The sequence below is a fragment of the Callospermophilus lateralis genome, chromosome 13 (genome assembly GCF_048772815.1).
Source record: "Callospermophilus lateralis isolate mCalLat2 chromosome 13, mCalLat2.hap1, whole genome shotgun sequence".
Classification (NCBI taxonomy): Eukaryota; Metazoa; Chordata; class Mammalia; order Rodentia; family Sciuridae; genus Callospermophilus; species Callospermophilus lateralis.
Window position 1 is genome coordinate 14,311,081 of NC_135317.1, and position 23,261 is coordinate 14,334,341.

The 23,261-nt window shown below is 41.2% G+C and overlaps 1 protein-coding gene across 2 annotated transcripts in view; it reads left to right on the top strand.

The window, feature by feature from the left end:
• The window catches only part of Tbce (tubulin folding cofactor E), a 46,548-nt gene continuing 23,287 nt past the window's right edge, over positions 1–23,261 (top strand). Inside the window, exons 1-3 of one of the 2 annotated variants that reach the window (XM_076831918.1) lie at positions 1–257; positions 9,244–9,374; positions 17,046–17,130. In XM_076831918.1, the coding sequence (XP_076688033.1) occupies positions 52–257; positions 9,244–9,374; positions 17,046–17,130 (422 nt within the window). In that variant the 5' untranslated portion in view covers positions 1–51. The remainder of the gene's footprint in view (positions 258–9,243; positions 9,375–17,045; positions 17,131–23,261) is intronic. The other variant, XM_076831917.1, reaches the window with a different exon arrangement.

Sequence of the window (23,261 nt, forward strand, 5' to 3'; positions counted from 1 at the left end):
CCGACTCTCCAGGGCTGGCAACCCGCGTAGCGAGGGCCCTTGGGCCGGAGCATGCGCGGTCATTGGAACGCGCTGTCCGGCGCCGGGGCTGGGGCTGGCCTTGGGCACACTAGTACGTTCTCAGCTCCCGCGGCCGCCGCTCGCTCCGCGGGGCGAGACTTCCGGTATCCTCCGTGGCACTTCCGCCCGGGGCCGGAAGCTCTGCTGCCCTCCGCTGTCAAGGGGCCGCCGCCGAGACCACCAGCTGCTGCTGGCAGGTGAGCCTCGAGAGCTGGGCCGCGAAGGCCGGACTGGGGGCTCGCCTGGCCGCCCTGTGCCCTTTCCCTTCCTGGACTTTCCGGGCTCTGAGGTGCCCGCGGGGACGCGGCCGTCGCTGGGGAAGGGCGGGGCTGCGCGGGTCCCCGGCCGCGGTCGGCGCCCAGCTAGGAGAGCCGGCCTGCCGGAACCCGCGTCGGCGCCCGCCCTGCGCACGGCGCTGGGCGCTCGGCTGCAGCCGGGGAGGAGCATGGTGTGGCAGCGCCGCCCGCGGACGCGGCTGATGGCGCGGCCGCTCGCCTCACCAGGTGCGCAGGCCAGGCTGCCTCCCTTGCTGTTTGTTTCGTGGCTTTTCCCTGCATTTTCGTTTTATATGAGATGTGCTATTATAAACAATATGCCGCTGGGGTCCCTCCATCAAGGTGACGATCTGCCTTTTGAATTGCAGGTTTATTGTGTTGAACTTAATTGTCTCTACCTAGAACTCGCTTGGGAGTCCTCTTGACTCAGCTTTCTCTCCTTGAGCTTCAGCAGCTGCTGTCAGCACGATCTGTCCGCTCTGAACCTTCTTTGCGTGTTCAGATTGCGGTTACCTCTCACCTGGCCTAAGGACACCCAACTAGACTCTCCTTTTTTTTTTTTTTTTTTTTTTCTTTTTAGTCTGTTAGCATCCCTAGAGGGATCCTTCTGAAAAAATAAATCAGATGATCTGCTATTTCACTTAGTAAAGCCAATTATTTGGAGACCTTCATGCTGGATGTCCTCTCTACTAATCTGTTGACTGCTGTGTGGCCTGCCTCCCCAAGCACTCCCCCAGGCTATCTGCAATTTTTTCCTCTGCCTGGAATGGTCTCAGTGATTCAGTCCCTTCTCTCTCTCTTCCAGGTTTTGGAATATTACCTTCTCAGGGAGGCCTTCGTCTTTAACAGATCCATTGTGCTTATCATTATTCTTTATCACTTGTTTCTCCCCAGTAGCTTCATGGGGACTGGGATTTTGTTTTCTTGCTTTCTTTTTTTGGATACGGGAATTGAAAACAGAGGGGCTCTTTACCACTGAGCTACATCCCCAGTCCTTTATATTTGTTATTTTGAGACAAGATCTTGCTAAATTGCTGGGGCTGGCCTCAGTCTTTCAATTCTGCCTCAACCTTCTGAGGCCCTGAGATTAGAGTCCACACACAACAGGTCTTCTGCTTTTAAAGAATAACAGTTATGGCTGGGGATACCCAACAGGTCTTCTACTTTTAAAGAATAACAGTTATGGCTGGGGATACAGCTCAGTTGGTAGAGTGCTTGCCTTGCATGCACAAGGCCCTGGGTTCAATCCCCAGCACCACACACAAAAAAAGATTAACAATTATGGTCTGGGCATAGTGACCCACTCACATAATCCCAGCCAGTTGGTAAGCTGAGGCAGGAGGATTACAAATTCAAGGTCATTCTGTGGAAATTAGTAAGACCCCATCTCAAAATAACAATCACAAAAATAATAAAAATTTCAACTAATATGGCATAATTGAGATAAAATGAAAGCATCTTTGCAAAGTGCATAATTTAGTTTTAAATTTTTCCTTTGTTGATGATACTCAACCCCTGAATTCCTCTCATGTTCTCCAGTTTTCTCAGTTCTTAGTCTGAAAAGCCTGTAGACTCCTTCATAGACTGTTTAATTACAGAAAATAAAATACATAGGATTTCAGAGGTAACTACTCTCATGAAATAATTATCAAAATATTTTGAAACAGTAATATAATGTGTTTCTTTATTAACACATTAAGCGACAAGATCTAGGTGTCAGGTCTTTTTATGTTTGTCTCAGGTACTGGAGATGGATCCCAGGGCCTGTGCATGGTAGGCATGCTCTATCACTGAGCTATTGCCTCAGGCCTAGTAGGTCTAAGAAATATTTTAGTTTTGAAATAGTGATGGATATAAACTATACTTTGAGAAATCTGTAACAGCTGTAATAGGATATAAAAATATGATTTCTAAAGATGAGAATCACAGATGCTGCTAATCCAACTTGTGATATTTTATGTCTATGTACATAATTAAGGAAAGTGCTAACTTTCAGTTAAAAGTTAGTAAAAATTTTCAGTTAGAAAGTTTTTTTTTTTTTTTTAAGTCAATAATGTGCCAGATACTGTGGTGCATGCCTGTAATCCTAGCAGCTCAAGAGACTGAGGCAGGAGGTTTGCAAGGTCAAAGCTAACCTCAGCAATTTAGCAAGGTCCTGTCTCAAAGTAAAAAAAATTTAAAAGGCTGGATATGTGGCTCAGTAGTAAGTTCCCTTAGGTTCAATTCCTGGTACCAAAAAAGTAGTCAATAATGTTTGGGTCCCCCCCCCCCATATTGGGGATACAGCCCAGGGCCATGCACGTGGCAGGCAAGTGCTATACCAATTTTTGAGGCAGGGTTTTGCTGAGTTGTGCAGACTGGTCTACAACTTGGAATCCTCCTGCTTTAGCCTCCTCAGCAACTGTGATTACAGTGTTCACATTTTGGTGATTTACTTCATCACACTTAATCAGGGTCACTCTAGTTCCTCTAAAGATTGAGGCAGGAGCCGGACACAGTGGCAGATCCTTGTAATCACAGGGGCTCAGGAGGCTGAGACTGGAGGATCCCAAGTTCAAAGTATCAGCAGTGGGGAGGTGCAGAGCAACTCAATGAGACCCTGTCTCTAAACAAAATACAAAACAGGGCCGGGATATGGCTCAGTGGTTGAGTGACCCTGAGTTCAATTCCAGGTACCCCCCCCCCAAAAAAAAAAAAAAAAACAGTTTGAGGCAAGATTTATCTTCACTATAGCTTTTTTCCTTCTGTTCTTTTCTTTTTTGGTCTATGTGTGTTACTGTGGATTGAACCCAGGGCTTTACACATTCTGGTCAATTGCCCTATCACAGAGCTATATCCACAACCCTTTTTTTATTTGAGACAAGGTCTCATCACACTTAATCAGGGTCACTCTAGTTCACTGAATTGCTTAGTGCCTTGCTGTTGCTGAGGCTGGCTTTGAACTTGTGATCCTCCTGCCTCAGCCTCCCCAGCTGCTGGGGTTACAGGCATGCGTACCTTTATTTTATTTATTTATTTTTTATGTGGTGCTGAGAACCGAATCCAGTGCCTCACACATGCTAGGCATTACTTAGCATAATGTCCTCAAGATTCATCCATGTTGTAGCAGGTGTCAGGATTTCTTTTTAAGGCTGAATAATATTCCTTTGTGCACACACACACACACACACACACACACACCATATTCATTTATTGAAGGACACTTCAGTTACTTTCATCTTTTGGCCCTTTGTGAATAATGCTGCTATAAACATGTAAGTGCAAATAGCTGCTTTAGTCTATGCTTTTCTAGTCTTTTAAAATTAATTTGAGGAATCGTAGTTATTGTTAAGACTGTGAGGGAGCCAGCTGTGGTGACTCCTGCTACTTTGGAGGCTGAGGCAGGAGGATGGCAAGTTCAAAGGCCAACCTTGGCAATTTAGTGAGACCCCATCTCAGAGAACAAAAGAAACAACAGCAATGAAAAAAACCTCAGACTGATGAGAAAAAAAATAAATAAATCCGTAGGAAATGGGCAAAGTACATGAATGGGTAGTTCACCTAAAAGGAGAGATACTCAGCTTCCCTCATAATACTCCTGATGGGATTGTAAATTGGAACTGCCATTATAAAGGGACATTTGGTATTAGGTATTCAAATGTAAAATGCATATGTCCTTTGACACAGCATTCCCAGGGTTTTGGCTGGTTTTGGGTAATGGGGATTAAACCCAGGGGTGCTCTGTTTCTGAGCCATACCCCCAACCCTTTTTACCTTATTTTGAGACAGAGTCTCACTAAATTGCTGAGGTTTGTCTCAAACTTGAGATCCTCCCTCCTCATTCTCCTAAGTCATCGAGATATAGATGTACACCACTATGCCTGGCTCACACTTGAACATTGTAATGATTAATATGATGATTCTGTGGCCCTGTTCAAAAGTGTTTATAGGATAGCCAGGTGTGATGGCACATGCCTGTAATCCCAGTGGCGGGAGGCTGAGACAGGATTTCAAGTTCAAAGCCAGCCTCAGCATAAAGCAAGGTGCTAAGCAACTCACTGAGACCCTGTATCTAAATAAAATACAAAATAGGGCTAAGGATGTGGCTCAGCAGTCAGGTGCCCCTGAGTTCAATCTCTAGTACCAAAAAGAAAAGAAAAATGTTTAATAAAGGAAGTATGTATCTCAGTTGTAATAAAATCTGTATACATGTTAATGAAAATTAAAAGGGTGTTTAAAACTAGTAAATCCATTCTTAGGGTAATGTAATATACTGAAATTTAAATATTTATTTAAGTGTTATGGACAGAAGATGGTGGTAATCAGAAATGGCTTTGGTGTTATTTCGTTGCAACCTTAATCTCCTGCAACTGTCTTTCCCATGAAAAGGGAGAAAGGCGAATGTATTGTTAAGTCTATGCTGGTGGGTGAGTTGTATCCTGACCATTGTATACCCAGACAGGTGACATGTAACATTTGTAACATGATTTTCATTTCTGGGTGTTAAAATTTATCAGTGGAATTTGTAAATGAATTACGGGGAAAATTTGGAATTTTTTTTTTTTTTTTTTTTGGATACCAGGTGCTTAAACACTGAGCAACGTTCCCAGCCCTTTTATAGACTTTAAATATATGTAGAGACAGAGTCTTGTTAAGTTGCTTAATGCCTTGCTAAGTCTGAGGCTGGCTTTGAACTCCCGATCCTCTTGCCTCAACCTCCCAAACTTCTAGGATTACAGGTGTGCACCACTGTACACAGATGAGAACTTGAATTTTTTTTTTTTAATTTTAGTTGTAGATGGGCACAATCTCTTTATTTTATTTATTTTTTTTATGTGGTGCTGAATCCAGTGCCTCACACTCAAGCACTCAACCACTCAGCTATAATCCTAGCCCGAGAAATCGCAATTCTTATGAGGATGGTTTAAAGGCCTGTGAATATTTACCTGGTACAAAGGTTTGAGACATAAGACAGGTAGAGGGAGAGCAGAAATGATAACATAAGGATGTCCTTCATATATTCCAGTGTCCGCTGGAAAGGGAGTGCATTGGTGGGTCACAGTTAGAGAGTTCAATACTAGAAGATGATGGGTAGATTTCATGGTGCACATGTGCATGCACACGTGTGTGTGTGTATGTGTGTGTGTGTAGTGTGTTTAGGGATTGAAATTGAACTCAGGGGTCCTCTATTACTGACATACATCCCCAGCTCCTTTTTTTTTTTTTAATATTTACTTTTTAGTTGTAGTTGAACACAATACCTTTATTTCACTTATTTATTTTTATGTGGTGCTGAGGATCGAACCCAAGGTCTCACACTTGCGAGGCGAGCGCTCTACTGCTGAGCCACAGCCCCCCGCCCCCCCTCCCCGCAACCCTTTTCATGTTATTATTTATTTATTTTTAAATACCTTTATTTATTCATTTATTTTTTTACGTGGTGCTAAGGATCGAACCCAGTGCCCCATATGTGTGAGGCAGGCACTCTACCACTGAGCCACAGCTCCAGCCCCTCTTGTTTTTTTTTTTTTTTAATTTATTTTTTATTTTTTTAGTATTTGGCGGACACAACATCTTTGTATGTGGTGCTGAGGATCGAACCCGGGCTGCACGCATGCCAGGCGGGCGCTACCGCTTGAGCCATATCCCCAGCCCCCCTCTTGGTTTTTATTTTAAGACAGGCTCTCACTAAGTTGCCAAGGCTGACCTCAAACTTGGGATCCTCCTTTCTCAGTCTCCTGAGTTTCTGGGATTATAGGCGTAAAGCTACGCATCCTGCCTTTCTTTCTTTTTTTTTTACTTTTTTTAAAGAAGTTGATGGATCTTTATTTTATTCATTTATTTATATGTGGTGCTGAGAATTGAACCCAGTGCCTCGCACATGCTAGGCAAGTGCTCTACCATTGAGCCACAACCCACCCCCACCCCACCCCCATCTGTTTCTTTTAAGACAAGAATAATCTAACAAGGAGAGTTACTCCAAAACTAAATGGTCTATCTTAATTCATTAGCAAGCACATGTGTTTAAAAAAGGCATCTCAGTTTAATGAAGGTTTCAAGGCATCCAGATTGGCCACCCCAGAAAAGATCCCTCTCAGATCCCCAGTGTAGGCAATTACCGAAAATCTAGGTGAGCAGCTAACTTCAGGACAGTTTGAACACTAAAGTGGAGGTAGGAGTAGGGAGGATGTAAGTGGTGGTGTCAGCAGTGGGCCGTAGAGGTGCAGTGGGGCCAGTAATGGCATCAAGTAGGTTCAACAACAGGAAGCAGGGACTCGTTGACTGGTCAGAGAAACAGGGTAAAGACCTTGGAGCTGAGGCATAGTTCTTGAGACATGGATCCAGTTTTCAAGTCATCACTGAAGAAAAATCACAGCATCAAGAAACATTATTTGAAGGGTCAAGAGCTTGGGCAAGATCATCAAAACACTGGCTTAATGCAGAGCCACTTGATGATTGACCATAGGTATCTTTTTTGTTTTTTGGTGGGGGCATACCAGAGATTGAACTCGGGAGCACTTGAGCACTGAGCCACATCCCCAGCCCTGTTTTGTATTTTAGTTAGAGACAGGGTCTTACTGAGTTGCTTAGCGCTTTGCTTTTGCTGAGGCTGGCTTTGTATTCGCAATCGATCCTCCTGCCTCCACCTCCCCATCTGCTGGGATTATAGGCATGTGCCACTGTGCCTGGCCAAGCATAGATATTTTATATCTGCTGATGTAATTGGTCCTGTAGCTGTAGCATGCTGTGGGAATGAAAAAATTGCTACTGGAGATCAGAGAAGATCTAGCACATGGAACTTCATAATTCGTGAATTATGTGTACATGTTAAGAGTGTCAGTGGAATGGTTTCCTAGTGTCTTCCTTGTCTTGTAATTGCTCACTTGGTTTTACTCACCCATTTATCACCACCCTGTTCTTTTTCACTGGTAGCCCAGTTTTCAAGGTGGGAGGCTAGGGCTGAGCCCCATCCAGAGCTCCAGACTGATGGTAGGGCTTTAGGAGTTTCTGGTTAGATAACTCCATGCACTCTAGTTAATGGAAATTACTTGTAGGAATGGAGTTCTACAACTACTTATTAATTCTCTCTCCTCAGGGACTAGAACTCAGCTTCGAACATAGCCTTGGCCAGACCTCTTAGCAGCTCTGTCTCTGTACTTCCTAAAACTCAAGGTTCTGCCACCAGTTCCTACCAGCACATGGATCTTACCTCCAAATCGTCCAAACTTTTCCTACCATGTTTAGGATCTGGAATGATGCTTTTGCTTTTCAGAGCTATTGGGCAGGTTTGGATCTAGATCTAGAGATTCCGGCTCCTTACTGACTGTCTTCCTTTTTTCTTTTTTTGGCACTAGAGATTGAATTCAGAGCCTCACGCAGACTAGACAGACACTCTACCACTGAGCTACAATCCCAACCTTGTCCCTCTCCCCTTTTTTTTAGTGTTTCTGTTAGCACATTATAGCTTTATGTAGCAATGGGGTTCATTTTGGCATATTCATAAACGTGTACCTTTCCTCCCATTTTTCAATAAATTCAGCTCCATTTGAAATAGGATTTTTCTCACAAGAATTGGGGGAAATATATTTTATGAAAGCCAGAGGACTTGATTAACAGGAACTAACACTGAAATTTGATAAATTTACGTTCTGCAGTCTGAGATGATAATGCTCACATTGTTCTGGAATATGGGTGGACGTGACAGACAATTCCAGGAGCAGAGGAAATGTCTCCCATTCTCTGTGGTGGGAGAGGTGCACAGGTGTCGTGCCAGAGCCTCCAGTAACCCACATACAAGCAAACTATGATTATGACCCAAGAAGCTGTGATTCGCAATCTTAAGTTTTTATTACCTTCATGTATTAATATGATAATATTATTAAAATATAGGACTTTTGTTCAGTAGACCTGTAGCATACATCTAAAAATCCTTGCACTGGCATGCATGAGGCCCTGGGAAAAGGAAATTCTTGCACTGCTACATTGCTAACCTTTTATAAGAAAAATCAAGTTTTATTCTGAGACTGAGTTTGTGAACCATATCTGTCCAGCAAGAAGAAGCCAAGGTTGTTGAGCTCTGATCTTGCAAGCTCTCTGCAGCATCCGGCACTGTTGCTCCTCTGCCCCTTCTTTGCCTCTTGAGTTCCAAGACCCCAGAGTCTGGCTTTCTATTTTCCTTTCTGGCTCTTCTTCATCTCACTCCTTAGGGTTTTCTTCCCTCTCCCTTTCATTGGGGTTCTGCCATGGTTCCTCTTTTCTTTCCCCCAATGCACCTTCGGTCTCATCCACCCTTACTGTATTAGTTTCTGATGACTTCTAGGTACCCGTTTCTTTTTTTCTTTTTTTGTTACTGGAGATTGAACTCAGGCACTGAGTTACCCTGAGCTACATCCTTTTTATTTTTATTTTGAGATAGCGTTAGGTTGCTGAGATTGGCCTCAAACTTGCAGTCCTGCCTGCCATAGCCTTCCATGTTGCTGGAATTATGGGTATGAGCCACTGTGCTGGCCAGATACCCATTTCTGTTTACACGCATGCACAACATGTCTTGAGCTGCAGACCCTTATCCATCCTGACACTGATACCCAGGCACCTTTTAAGACCCTGTCTTTATTTTTAGAATTCTGTGTGTGTGTATTTTAAATTTAATTGGTTTTTGTTTGGTACTGGGGATCAAGCCCAAGGGCACTTTACCTGTGAGCTACATTCCCAGCCCTTTTGGTTTTTTTTTTTTTATTTTGAGACAGGGTCTTGGTACGTTGCTTTGTCCTGGCTGAGTTGCAGAGGCTGGCTTCAAACTTTGATCCTTCTGTCTCAGCCTCCCAAATTTCTGGGATTATGGGTGTGCCCCACTCACTGCTTCTAGCTTTCTTAAAGAAATTTTATTAAATTTTTCTCAATGCTATGATTTTTTTTTTCCTTCCCCTAGATCTCACATTTTGGATTCTGGCTGTCTTATAATGAGTGACACTTTGACATTAGATGTCATTGGTCAAAGAGTTGAAGTAAATGGAGAATATGCAACAGTGCGTTTTTCTGGCGTTGTCCCTCCTGTGGCAGGTAAGTGGTGTGTGTGGGAGGGGGGCAGTTTTTTCTGTGTAGGATTCTCAGTAGCACTTTTTTTTTTTTGGTACCAGGAATTGAACTCAGGGGCACTTAACCACTCCACATCCCCAGCCCTTTGTTGTATTTTATTCGGCAACAGCATCTCACTGAGTTGTTGAGACTGGCTTTGAACTCGAGGTCCTACTGCTTTAGCCTCCTGAAGCTGATGTAGATTGTAGCTGCTGGGATTACAGATGTGCGCACCAAAGCACCTAGCTCAGTAGCACTTTTTAATATCAATTTTTGGGAAATTAACAACCAATTATAGACACACATAGTAGATTTATTTGGCTGATGATATCATGTGGTACACATGGTTTTGTTTAATTGTATGCTATTTAATTATTTAGTACTTCTGTTTTATATTAAACCAACCATAAAATGTTATCTGAGGAAATTTTAAGCAATCAAAAGTCTTGAATTCTTGTAATTTGCTACTCAAAAAATAAATAATTTTTCTACAAAGTCCTTTGCCATTAATCTATATGTAAATGTATTAATTTTAAACTAATATACATGCAATTTTTGTCACCTATTTTCATTTATTTGGTGTATAATTTCATGTTTCTATAAAAAGCATTTTATTTATTTTTTTTTTAAAAGGCATCTCACATACTTTTTTTTTTTAAAGATAGAGAGAGAGAGAGAGAGAGAGGAGAGAGAGAGAGAATGAAAGAGAATTTTTTAATATTTATTTTTTTTTTAGTTTTCGGCGGACACAACATCTTTGTCTGTATGTGGTGTTGAGGATCGAACCCCAGCTGCACGCATGCCAGGCGAGCGCGCTACCGCTTGAGCCACATCCCCAGCCCTAAAAAGCATTTTAGTTGGGGTTATTTACTTATTTATTTAAGTTGTAGGTAGACACAATACCTGCCCTAGTCGGGTTTCTTAATGGTTACATTTAATAGAGTATATAATTTATTTGATTATTCTCCACTTTTGGACATTGCTTTCTAGGTTTTTACTTTTGTAATATACATTTATTCACATATTTTAATCAATGAATATTTGAGTATTTTCTATATGTTCTGAACTGGCCTGGGTAGGTACAGGGAGACTCAGTGAGAAATTTAAACCAGAAGTTCTCAGTGTGTGGCCCCTAACTAGAATCAGCTTCATCTGATTACTCCTTAGAAATGTAGATTCTTGGGCTTTACCCTATATCTACAAATACTCTGGAAACAGAGCCCAGCAATTTTGTGTTTCAAGAAGTTGTTGAGGGCCAGGCATGGTAATACATGCCTATAATTCAGGAGATTGAGGCAGGAGGATTATAAGTTTAAGGTCAGTCTCAGCAATTTAGCGAGACCCTGTCTTAAAAAGGACTGGGGATGTAGCTTAATGGTAGAGTGCCCTTGGGTTTTTTTTCCTAGTACTGTTAAAAAAAAAAAAAAAAAAAAAGTAGTTCTCGGGGTGGGGCTGTGGCTCAGAAGTAGAGTGCCTGGCACATGCAAGGCACTGGGTTTGATCCTCAGCACCACATAAAAATAAATAAATAAAATAAAGATATTATGAAAAAAAATAAAGTTGTTCTCTAGGGCTGGAATTATAGCTTAGAGGTAGAGTGCTTGCCTAGCATGCACAAGGCCCTGGATTATTTTACCCTCAGCATCACAAAAAATAAAAATACAGCCTTCCAGAAGATTTTTATGTGCATTAAGGTTTTTTTTTTTTTTCCTTCTTTTTTTTGAGGGGTGGGGTGGGGGATGTGGGGATGTACTAGAGATTGAACTCAGGGGCCCTCAACAACTGAGCCACATCCCCAGCCCTCTTTTGTGTTCTATTTAGAGACAGGGTCTCACTAAGTTGCTTAGTGAGAGAGAGAGAGAGAGAATTTTAATATTTATTTTTTAGTTTTCGGCGGACACAACATCTTTGTTTGTATGTGGTGCTGAGGATCAAACTCGGGCCGCACACATGCCAGGAGAGCGCGCTACCGCTTAAGCCACATCCCCAGCCCCAGTGCCTCGCTTTTTGCTGAGGCTGGCTCTGAACTCACAATTCTCCTGCCTCAGCCTCTGGAGCTGCTGGGATTACAGGCATGCACTACCATACTGGCTGTGCATTAAGTTTTAGTTTGAACCCCTGCGTAGATTACTGTGACTCTGCCTTCTTGGAAATTGCAATGGAAGGCTTTAAACAAGCATGTAAGACGGAGAAGGGGTCCTCCTTCTGCCCCCATTTGACTAGGATGATTGATAAATGGGAAAAGAAAGTAACATTTAAATAATAATGACTGTGTGCCAGGTTCTGTCATGTATGCTCTCTATTTTGAATATTATAGTAACAACCTTAAGATATGGATGTTATAGTCCTGTGTTTACAGATGAAGAGACCAAGTCTCAGATCTCAAAACTTCCATATAGCAGAACTCAAATATGAGTCTGCTTCAGAGCCCATGCCATTTCTACTCTGTTATAAGTTTAAGGTTAAAGTTTAAGTTTAAGGTTATAAGTTAAAGGTTCTTGCTTTCCAAGAACATACATATTCTCTAGGTACATATTATATAGGCAGATTGCCATCTGCAGGTTGAATCAATGTGCAGTACTTGGAAATTTTTAATACCCAAGTTCTTTGGAAAGCAGAATGGGGTAGAGATTTGCATCCAGAAAGCTCAGTGTTCAGAAAGCTCATTAGGAAGTACTCTGGAACCAGTACTTATGGAAGTGTTGGGCAAAAGGATTAGGTGGGCTGTTGCAATCCTCCTGCCTGAGCCTTCCTAGTCACTGGTCTCAACAAAGGGCTCGGCATTCCCCTTTGAGAGCTCTGATGTTAGAGGTCATCTGGTGGAATTGTACAAAGATGTAGACAGAGTGAACATACATTTAGTCATTACTCTCAGGGGTATTTCACCAGATGTGGTTGTAGGGCCATCATGGCAGCTAAATGCATTGATGTGTTTAAAGCCAATCATTTAAAGCCAGTCATTAGACCAGTCATTGATCATATTGTTAGCCATTGTTATAAGTAAGCATTTAAAAAGATTACTTAGGAACACATTCTAATGTTTTACAAATGGATTCTTATGATTGGATATAATATCCTGTGGTAAGCATTACTATAGATTGCAGAGTGTTATGCATGAAAACTGTTAAGATGGAGGTAAAGATGGACTGCTATGGGAGGCAGATAATAGTACTCCAAAGATGTCCCCAAAACCTGTGGTTATGCTAAGTTACATGTCAAAGAGGGTTAGGGCTGCAGGTGGAATTAAGTTTGCTAATTGGCTGATTTTAAGATTGGAAAATTATCCTGGTTCATCCAGGTGGGCCTAGTGTAATCATAGGAAGCATTAGAAGTGGAAGAGAAGGCAGAAGAGGCATTGGCATTGTCAGTGAAGTGATGTGGGATGGTTCACTAGTCACATCTCACCTTGAATGTGGAAGAAGGTCACAAGCCAGGGATGTGTGCACCCTCTACAGCTTCGAGAGCTGCCCTGGTATGATAAGGAAGCTGTCAAGAATGTAAGGTTCATTCTTGTGGTCTGTTTTTTTAAATGGCAAATAGCATGTAGAGGCCATAGTCTGGGGTCCAGAGGTACTCATCGCTACCAGGATGATATTGTTTCCAGGCATTTTTAGTGAATAGAGATGTATCTGGAGAATTCATTCTTAAAATAGATTTAAGGAGGGTTTATATGTATTATTATAAGTTTTCAAATGAGAGAAAAGGAGAATAGTGTAATGAACACCTGTGTTTACTTGTCATGTCTGTTTAACAATCGTCAGCATTTTGCCATATTTGTTTTATCGCTATTTTTGCTTAATGTGGTTTTTCTTTTTTCTTTCTTTCTTTTCTTTTTTTTTTTTTTTTTGGCACTAGGGATTGAACCCAGGGGTGCTTAACCACTGAGCCACATCCCTAACCCTGCCCTCCTGTTGTTTTTTTGTTTTGGGGGGGGTGCTGGTGCTAGTGATTGAACCCCCAGATCATTATGCTTGCTAGGCAAGCACTCTACCAACTGAGCTATATCCCCAGCCAGCCTAACCCTTTTTTTAATGTTTTCTTTAGAGAGAGTCTCACTGAGTTGCTTAGAACCTTGCTAAATAGCCGAGTCTGGCTTTGAAGTTGCAATCCTCCTGCCTCAGCCTTCCTAGTCACTGGGATTATAGGCATGTGGTAACCACACCCTGCATTGCTTAACATTTTAAATTATATACATAGTAGAATTTTATCCCTAAATTCTCACTGTACATTTTCTTACAAATAAGTACATCTTCTTATAAAATAATACGTACATTTTATACTTAATTTTTTTTAATCATGCAGTTTAGGTTATTAAAATAGCTTTGCATTTTTTTAAAAAAAATATACTTTTAGTTGTACATGGACACAGTACTTTTATTCATTCATTCATTTATTTATTTATGCATGCAGTGCTGAGAATGGAGCCCAGTGCCTCATACATGCTAGGCAAACACTCTACCACTGAGCCACAACCCCAGCCCTAGGACTCCTCTTTTTTTTTTTTTTTTTTTAAAGACTCCTCATTTTTAACATGCTCCCTAGTTGATTCTAGTGCCCATGCTTTGAGAGGGGTTGTTTTTATCCTTTAGGAAGTGCTAATATTCTGGTAAAAAGTGAAACCACCAGAAAGCCGTATAGAACCTCTGGGGCCTCTCTCTAGCTGCCTTTGCAGAACTGAGCTTTTTACCCTGAGCCCTGTTGAGGTCTATGTGAGACACAGCTGCTGTGAAACATCTGTGAACCGATGATGTTGCTGTTTCTGAGGGTAGCTTGCTCCTTACAAAGGGACTCCTGTGACAGGAGCTGAGCTGTTGGCTCAGGGAAAAGGAAGGACATCTTTTCTAATGAACTGAAAGGATTCTAACAGTGGTCAAGAGAATTGCATCTTGCTGTAAGGAAGCTCAGAGCCATATCTTCATCACTCTTTCTCGGTTATTCTATTCTAATGATTTTCTACCCCCTCCTTTTTTGTTGATGATTTTTGATCTTTCAGTATTATGTTTTTCTTTCTCCTTGAAGTGTTTGTGTTTTTTTAATTGTGTTTTTGCAGCTCCTTTGAAAACATTCTCAAGTTACAGGTTATAAAAACAAAAGGCTATCTTCAGAGACATTGGAAGATATGAACTCAAGACTGTGTAGGGTGATGTTGAAACCAAACTGCTTTGTAATTTCCAAGAGCCTGAGATTGTTTTACACTAACATTGAAATAACATGATTCCAGATATTGGAGTATAGAAAATTTATTTTGGTGATGAGCTGTTGTCCATATTCCAAAGCCCTTAGGGGGGTGCCTTTTTGAGTGTAATGTAGAAATTAAAAGAGAATTAATCAGATAAGCAATGCTGCTTAATGGGGGTGTTTGGTCTGAATTGCTCAGATTTACTTAGATATGAGATATCCCTATATCACTTAAATGTAGTTACATGTCTTTAAAAAAAAAAAAAAAAAAAACAAATGTTAGTTGTCTCAGGAGTTGGTCAGTCCAGGAAGCCAAGGAGCAGAAGAAACAACAAGGCTAAGGTTGGCACTGCCCATCCTCATCTTTTTCAGAGGTCTCAGTCCATACTGGCTGGCTGCATTGCTCTGGAACCAAGGTGAGGCAGAACATCGTGGTGGAAGAGGAAGGCAGCTCAGGACATTGACAATCAGAAAGCAGAATAAGAAAAAGCTTCTCTCTCACCAGGGACAAAGTGTTCTCCTAGTGACCTGCCTCCTCCAGCCATACCTGCCCAGTTATCACCACCCAGTTAACCATGTCAGTGAGCTAATGTACTGATTAGGTTAAGGTTCTCATGAGAGTCATTTGCCTCTAAAGTTTCTTGCATAGTCTCACACTTGAGCTTTTAGAGATACCTCATATCTAAACCATAACAGATAGTTAAGGGAATCACAGTGAAGGCTGGCCTTGCCCCTTCTACCTGCTTCAGCTGAGAAGTGACTTATTCTTCATCAGGTGAAAGAATGGCCTTGTGAAGTGCTTTCTTGTTAACAACCATCAACTCAACCTATTCCGAGAATTTTCTTGAAGACATCAATAGTTATAATTACTTCTCACATAACGGCTTATTATTTGACAAAAAATGGATTAGAGCCAGGCATGGTGGTGCACACCTGTAATCCCAGTGGCTTGGGAGGCTGAGGCAAGAAGATCACAAGTTCAAAGCCAGCTCAGCAATTTAGCAAGGCCCTAAGCAACTCAGTGAAACTGTCTCAAAATTTAAAAATAAATAAATAAAAAGGGCTAGGGATATGTCTCAGTGGTTAAGCACACCTAGGTTCAATCCCTGGTACAAAAAAAAGGGGGGGGGGATTAGAAAGCAAAAGATCTGGGGCTGGGGATGTGGCTCAAGTGGTTGCGCACTTGCCTGGCATGCGCAGGTCTCTGGGTTCAATCCTCAGCACCACATAAAAATAAAATAAAGATGTTATGCTCACTGAAAACTAAAAAAAAAAAAAAAAAAAAAAAAAAACTCATATTCTCTCTCTCTCTCTCTCTCTCTCAAAAAAAAAAAAAAAAGAAAAAAAAGAAAAAGAAAAAGATTGTGTATTTTGAGCATGCTAGGCCATGGTCTGGTCGTTATTTGGCAAGTCAGATGTTTTCTCTAAGCTTCCATTCTTTAAAATAGATCATTTCTGCCCTGCTTATTAACAGGGTTCTTGGGAGAAGAGAGATGAGGCACGAGCTCTTTGGGGTGCTTTACCAGAGTTTTAGTCAGGCCTAACCTCAGCCAGTTGTTCAGCCTCTTTTCTCACCTTTAATCTTGTTTTCCTGACCATGCTCCTGCCCCAGACTCTGGCAACACTGACCCCAGCTGTGCTGGATGATTTCTGGTTCCCACAACAGGTCCTGGGATCTCCCTGCCTTGGTCTCCATTTCCCCCCACAGCAGTACCAATAAGCACCCTTACCTGTGCTCCCATAGCACCCGTACTTCCCTTCATGTTGGCCGCTGGTTTACAAGTCTGTCTTGCTAGACGACTGAGGTGCTGTAGGGAAGAGACTGTCTTGTTTGTTTTCTGTCTTGATTTCTCTCCATTGTCGTCTGTCTCCTCCTGCTTGCTGTAGGTTTGATTTTCTAGTTTTACCTTCTAGTCCTGAACATTTTGAGACAGATGATTTATTTTCAGTTTTCATCTAACTTATGAATCTAGACACGACTTTAGGCTGCATTCCACAAATTTTCACGTGTAATCTTATGTCATTCTGTTCAAAATAGTTTCTAGTTTATGTTGTGATTTTTGGGGGGTGGGGGGAACGCAAGATGATTTAGAAGAATATTGCTTAATTTCTAAACATGAGGATTTTCCTTTTTGGTACCTGGAATTGAATCCAGGGGCGCTTAACCACTGAGCCACATCCCCAGTCCTTTTTATTTTGTATTTTGAGACAGAGTCTTGCCAAATTGCTGAAGCTGGCTTTGAACTTGTGATCTCCTACCTCAGCCTCCCAGGCTGCTAGGATTACAGGCATGTGCTACTGCACTTAGCTGTTTTGATTGAAGTTCTGAGCATAAGGTTAAGTTGTCTAGTCCCATTCTTCCTCCCCCAGTGTTGTCTGTGGGATGTGGTTTCCATTACAAATTGTATTTACTTGCAGGAAAGTGGAGCATCCCTCTGTCGTCCTTTGTTACTCATTTGTTTTTTCTTGTTCTGCTAGGACTCTGGTTAGGAGTGGAGTGGGACAATCCAGAGAGAGGAAAGCATGATGGGAGCCATGAAGGAATTGTGTACTTTAAATGCAGGTAACTTTCCTTCTCAGTTTGCTTGGTCATTTGGTCAGGATCCTGTTGAAGCATTGAATGGGAAGGATGGAGAAGCAACAGCATAGTTTGGTTCATGGGGTGGTTATAGGTACAATTTGGGAAATATTCTGAAAAGACTCCTCTTTGATTTGTGACTTAATCATGCTGTTTGTAGAATTTTTCCCTCTTTTAAATCGACACTTTATTTTTGTACTAGGGATTGAACCTAGGGGTACCCTATCCATGAGCTACATTCTCAACCCTTTTTATTTATGTATGAATGTTTTTTTTTTTTTTTTTTTGTATGAATGTATTTTGAGACAAGGTCTCTCTAAATTGCTGAGGCTGGTTGGTCTCAAACTTGTGATCCTCCTCCCTCAGCCTCCTGAGTCACTGAAATTACAGGTGTGTGCCACTGTACCCAGCTTAAAATTGACTCTTAACTTTCCTTGTGGGATTGCTTTGTCTTTTTCCTTTCTTTTTTTTTTCTTTCTGTTTTGTAGTACTGGGGATTAAACTCAGGGGTGCTCTGCCACTAAGCTACATCTCCAACCCTTTTTATTTTTTCAAGAAAGGGTCTTGGTAAGTTGTGTAGCCTGGCCTCAAACTTGCCATCCTCCTGCCTCAGCTTCCTGGGATTATAGGTATATACTACCATACCCAGACTTTTTTTTTTTTTTTTTTTTGCCTATGTGTGTTTGTGTGTGTGTGCTAATGGGATTGAACCAAGGGGCCTCACACATTACAAATTGTATTTACTTGTTAACTAGTCTATCACTGAACTATATACACAGAATCAGATCCGAAGCCTTTTTTTTCCTTTCTTTTTTGGGGTGGCTATGGGTAACTAGGGATTGAACCCAGGAGCACTTAACCACTGAGCCATGTCCTGGCCGTTTTTATTTTTTATTTTGAGAAGGGTCTTGCTAAATTGCTTAGGGCTTTGCTAAGTTGCTGAGGCTGGCTTCAAACTTGTGATCCTCCTGCCCCAGCCTCTCAAGTCATTGGGGTTATAGGCGTGTGCCACCATGCTCAGCCTTTTGTGCTTTTTTGACTGTTTCTTTTTAATTGGATGACTGTAAATCTCAATGATGCAGTAATTTACATTCATTAAATGAATAATGGAGGTGAGAATTAGCCTGAATATTCAGTAAGAAGAAATTGATTTTATAAAATCCAGAGTATCCAAGTAGTGGAATGATGAGGCAGCATTTAAAGTTTCTATCTAAAGTGAGTCACGTATGATTTCATGTGTCTATTAACATGCTTAACTGCCTGGATGTTGGAGAAATTGCTTGAAGCTCTGAGCATGGTGGCTTTCAGACAGAGCCATCTTCTACACTTCTGTCATTTGTTTTCCTGACTCTCAGTGTCCCACAAGGATCTCTTACTATCAACCCATTTTCCTGAAGCATGTGCAGTGAGCAAAACGCTGGCCTAGAAATTGGAAGCCTCTTGACTGCTTTTTCATCTTCCTGACCCTGAGCGAGGCCAGACTTCATCTGAGATGAAGACCAGAATCAGACAGCAAATGCTTTCTGATTCACCATTTCCTAACTTAGAAAGTCAGGTTCAATAAGCCAGGTGTTTTTCCAAGGCTACAGTCAGCAGAGGATTAAGATAACAGTGTGTGTGTTTAGCCAGGTGTGGAAATAGAGATATCTCAGTCAGGATCAAGACCCCCCAGACCCTGTGAGGTACTGTGCATTTCGAGTCTGCCCCAGCCCAGTTCCCTTTTCTAAAAGCTTGTCCGAATGATCATTGGCTACACCGTCCCTGGTAGTCTCTGGATACAACCATAGTGTCAAAGTCTTGGTCACTGAGCAGAAAAATCCAGAGTTGTTTGAGGCCCTGGTGCATGTAGGATTGACGCTGAAGCACTGAGGGAGCCTTGAGACAGGGGTCTGGACTCAGTACTTACCCCTGCCACAGCCATGTTCTTACCTCATCCATGTCTGCTCACCTTCTCATATTGATATGCATTTACCTTACTAGTTATTTTTCTTTCATTTCATTGAAATGGGCATTTTATTGGCTGAAAAATGTCCTAAATAGGTAAAGTTATCTATGAATTTCCTGTCAAGATTTGAGGCAGTACAGGGCTGGGGTTGTGGCTCAGTGGTAGAGTGCTTACCTAGCATATGTGAGGCACTGGATTTGATTTTCAGCACCGCATATAAATAAATAAAATAAAAAGGTTCATTGATAACTAAACAATATTTAAAAAAAAAAAAAAGGATTTGAAGCAGTATAAAAGGGACCATAGGGGTAAATGTGGAAAACCACTGGTCTAGAGTACAAGAATATAACTTGTCCTTACGTTGTTCATCCTTCTGCTTAATGTTACTTTTCTTTTTTTTTTTTTTTTTAAATTTAATGTTACTTTTCATCCTCTGCTTAATGTTACTTTTAATTATAACCTGACTTCAACTAGTGAAAACTTTGTCAGGATCTTGGAATCTTCCAATCAGCAAAACAGAGTTCACCCCTCATAGTTGTCATTAAGCTAGTGCAGATATCTTAATATGTCCTATACTTTGCTGGAGGATCCACAAGTTTGAGACCAACCTCAGCAATTTAGCGAGGCTCTGTCTCAAAATAAATAAAAAAGATTGCAGATGGAGCTTGGTAGTAAAGTGCCCTTGGTTCAATCTATAATTCCAAAAAATGAAAAATTTTCTTTGGAGTCTTTTATATTTCAAATTTTACTTGAACTGTCATAATAACAATGAGTATTAAAAAAGTGTTTTGCTACTATAAACTTCATTTTTAATGTTTAGTTGCTATTTTAGCCAGTTCAGGTGGCAAAATTGTGGTGTCACTGTTTTAAATGAGCAAAAGGTAAGTGAGAACTGTCATAGCTAAGGTCTCATCTCTTCAGTGTCTGAATATCAAGTGACTGATGGCATGTAGCAGTGCAGCCATGGGCCTAATGGATTTTACAGAAGTTAGTTTGCAATCTCTGCCTCTTACAGATTTACCCAAAATTCATGGCTGTGAACCAGTATCAACATCTCCCAGGTGCTCCTGCTCTCCACCTCTATCTTTTGGAGACATGGAGGTTCGCACCTGATAGTTGGCCTTGTTGCTAGACGGCAGCGTTTTTTCCAGTTTTCTCCTTTCAATCTAAGCTGCAGACTGCTCTAAGCAGAACTGTGTGTAGGTCAGTATTTCACCCACTCGGCTTTTACTTCAAAGGTTCTATTTCCAAGCAGTAGTGTGATTTCTCTTTTCTGGTGAGAATTAAATTCTAAAATGTGATTTCTGAGCACTCAAAAGGAGAATCTAACTTTAGTCCCTAGCATCAGAGAGAACATACTGTTTCAGACCATGTCCACATACTAGGTACCTCAGGAGGCAAAGCCCTTGATTTCTTCATCTTGTATGAGTCACAGGTTGTGGTGAAGTGTTTTGAGGCTCTTGGATGAGCACTAATGGACCAGCGTGAAGTATTCTGGTATGATGTTAGAAGAGTGTTAAGAGCCATTAACAGTGGCATTAGTTTGCAGGCAGGGTACACCTGACCAAAAGGCAAAAGTAGATCTGCTTTGTTTTTGAAAGCTGCTCTCTAGTATGGACAGAGTCATGATTGTTATTCAAAGCAGCCTACAATTAGATGCTTGTGGGCCATGCTGCTTCCCTCACTCGCCAGGTCAGCTCCTTGGGATGTAGTACTAAGGGGAGTACGTAGTGCAGTGGGGGAGTGCAGGAAAGCCAAGAGTTCTTTCCCCATGGATGTCAGTTAACACACATTTGCTAGAAAGGCTGAACATGCCTGGGACAAATGACATTTTCAGAAAGACCAATAGCACTGATTAGACACTCACCAGAGATCCAGTCTTTTCCAGCATCCTGCACCCAAAGCCCAACAAGAAAGAACTTATTCTGGGAGTTTAGAAATCTGTTGGGGACTTTCACCTTTGAGTTGCTGTCAGATTCAGCAAATGAAACTCTCAGATGCACAGTGAAACTTGGATTTCAGATGTATACTAAAATGATTTGCTGTCTGACTGAAATTCAAATTTAACTAGACTTCCTGAATTTGATATGGGAGCCCTATTGGGGAAATAAGGCAGATTGAGACTCTTCGAATTTCTTGAGCACCTGCCATTTCCACGAAGGCCACAGTCAGGAGCTGTTGTTGTAAAAAGAGGAGGAAACTTGAACAAGCCAAGTGCTTACAAGATAAACATGTTTGGATCCTCCTTCTTTATTTCTACCTCTATCAGGACTTTTCTTTTTAGACAAGAGTTCAGAATTTCTGTGTTCCAGTGAGCATCTAAATGTCAATCTAGAATTTCAGTAGAGACTGTATAAATCATTACAGTTTTTTGTTTGTTTTTTTGGGAGATTTGTTTTTGTTGATAGACTCATGCCCAGCTTGCATTTTTCATTGTTTACTGAGCTGTTTTGTTTTTTTAAGAAACAAAAAATTGTTATTTGTCTGGTATAGTGGTGTAAACATGTAGTAATCCATAAAAGATTGTTATTTGTCTGGTATAGTGGTGTTAAACATGTAGTAATCCAGCTGCTATGGAGGCTGAGAGGCAAGAGGATCACAAGTTTAGGGCCAGCCTGGGCAATTCAGAGAGACCCTGTCTGAAAATACAAAATAAAAAGGTCTGGGGATATAACTTCGTGGTAGAGTGTCTCTGGGTTCATTCCCCAAAACTTGGGGGAAAAAAATCAAAGATTAATCTTCAGTATTGGCCTTTAGTCTGTAAAGGGCCTCCTAACACTGTTCCTAACTCTTTCACCTGGCCGCCCACAGACTTAACAGTAATAAAGAGCTCTCCTTCTCCTTCTCCTTCTCCTTCTCCTTGTAGATGGACAGAATGCCTTTATTTTGTTAATTTTTATGTGGTGCTAAGGACAGAACCCAGTGCCTCATGCATACTAGGCAAACACTCTGCCACTGAGCAACAGCCCCAGCCCTGAAGATTTTTTTTGACTCTTCATTGTCACTGTTTTAAGAAGTGTAAATGTAGGACAAAAATATAAACTGCCATCTGTATAAGAACCATGCTCTAACTCTGCCACTGGAATTCCATAAACTGTGGGATTTGTAATCTGTATTCTTTTAAATATACTAGATTTGTGGGGCTTTGGGGTGTTTTTTGTTTTGTTTTTTGGTACCTGGGAGTGAACCCAAGTCCACTTTACATTGAGCTATATCTCCAGTTCCTCTTTTTTTTTTTTTTTGAGATGGGGTCACACCATGTTGCCTGGGCTGGCCTCAAGCTTGCAGATCCTCCTGCCTCAGCCTCCCAAATTGGTTGGATTACATGCGCTACCCCACCCAGATAAATGTACTAGTATTTTTACTGTGAATTCTTGTAGTTTATTTAAATTCACTTAAATCACATCTTTGAAAAGTAACCTTTATTGTTTCTGATACCAGTACTTTATTTTTATAGGTTTTTACATGTCAAATTCTGCCTGATGCCTATATTAGGACCAAAAAAAAAAAAAAAAAAAAAAAAAAACTAGTGCTCTTTTGGTGTGTGTATGTGTGCTACTGGGCAATGAACCCAGGTTGCTTAGCCACTGACCTATATCATCAGCCCTTTTTATTTTTAAATTTTTTAAAATTAAATTAAAAAATTTTTTTACTTGTTGATGGACCTTTATTTTATTCATTTATTTATATGTGGTGCTGAAAGTCAAACCCAGTGCCTCACACATGCTAGGCAAGTGTTCTACCACTGAGCCCCAGCCCCAGCCTCCTTTTTATTTTTTATTTTGAGACAGGGCCTCTCTGCTGCTGATAATGTTCACAAACTTGTGAACCTCCTGCTTCAACCTCCTCAGGGATTACAGATTTGTGCCACAGTTGTGTGAAAGCTTTTCTAAAAAAAAGCCAAACTCCTATTTATCTTTCATCCTTCAAGGCCAAGCTCAGCTTCTACTTCTTTATGGAATATACTCTAGAGGGTTTTTGTTGTTGTTGTTGTTGTTCTATGAATGATTTTGGCACCAGTTAGAAAATATTTTTTAAAGCATGAAAAAATATATTGCATTACAAAGAAAATTTGTTATACTGAAATGTAGTGATCAAGGTAGTTTTAAAGCCAGACAAATTGGTGCGTGCCTGGAATCCAGCTACTTGGGAGGCTGAGGCAGGAGAACTG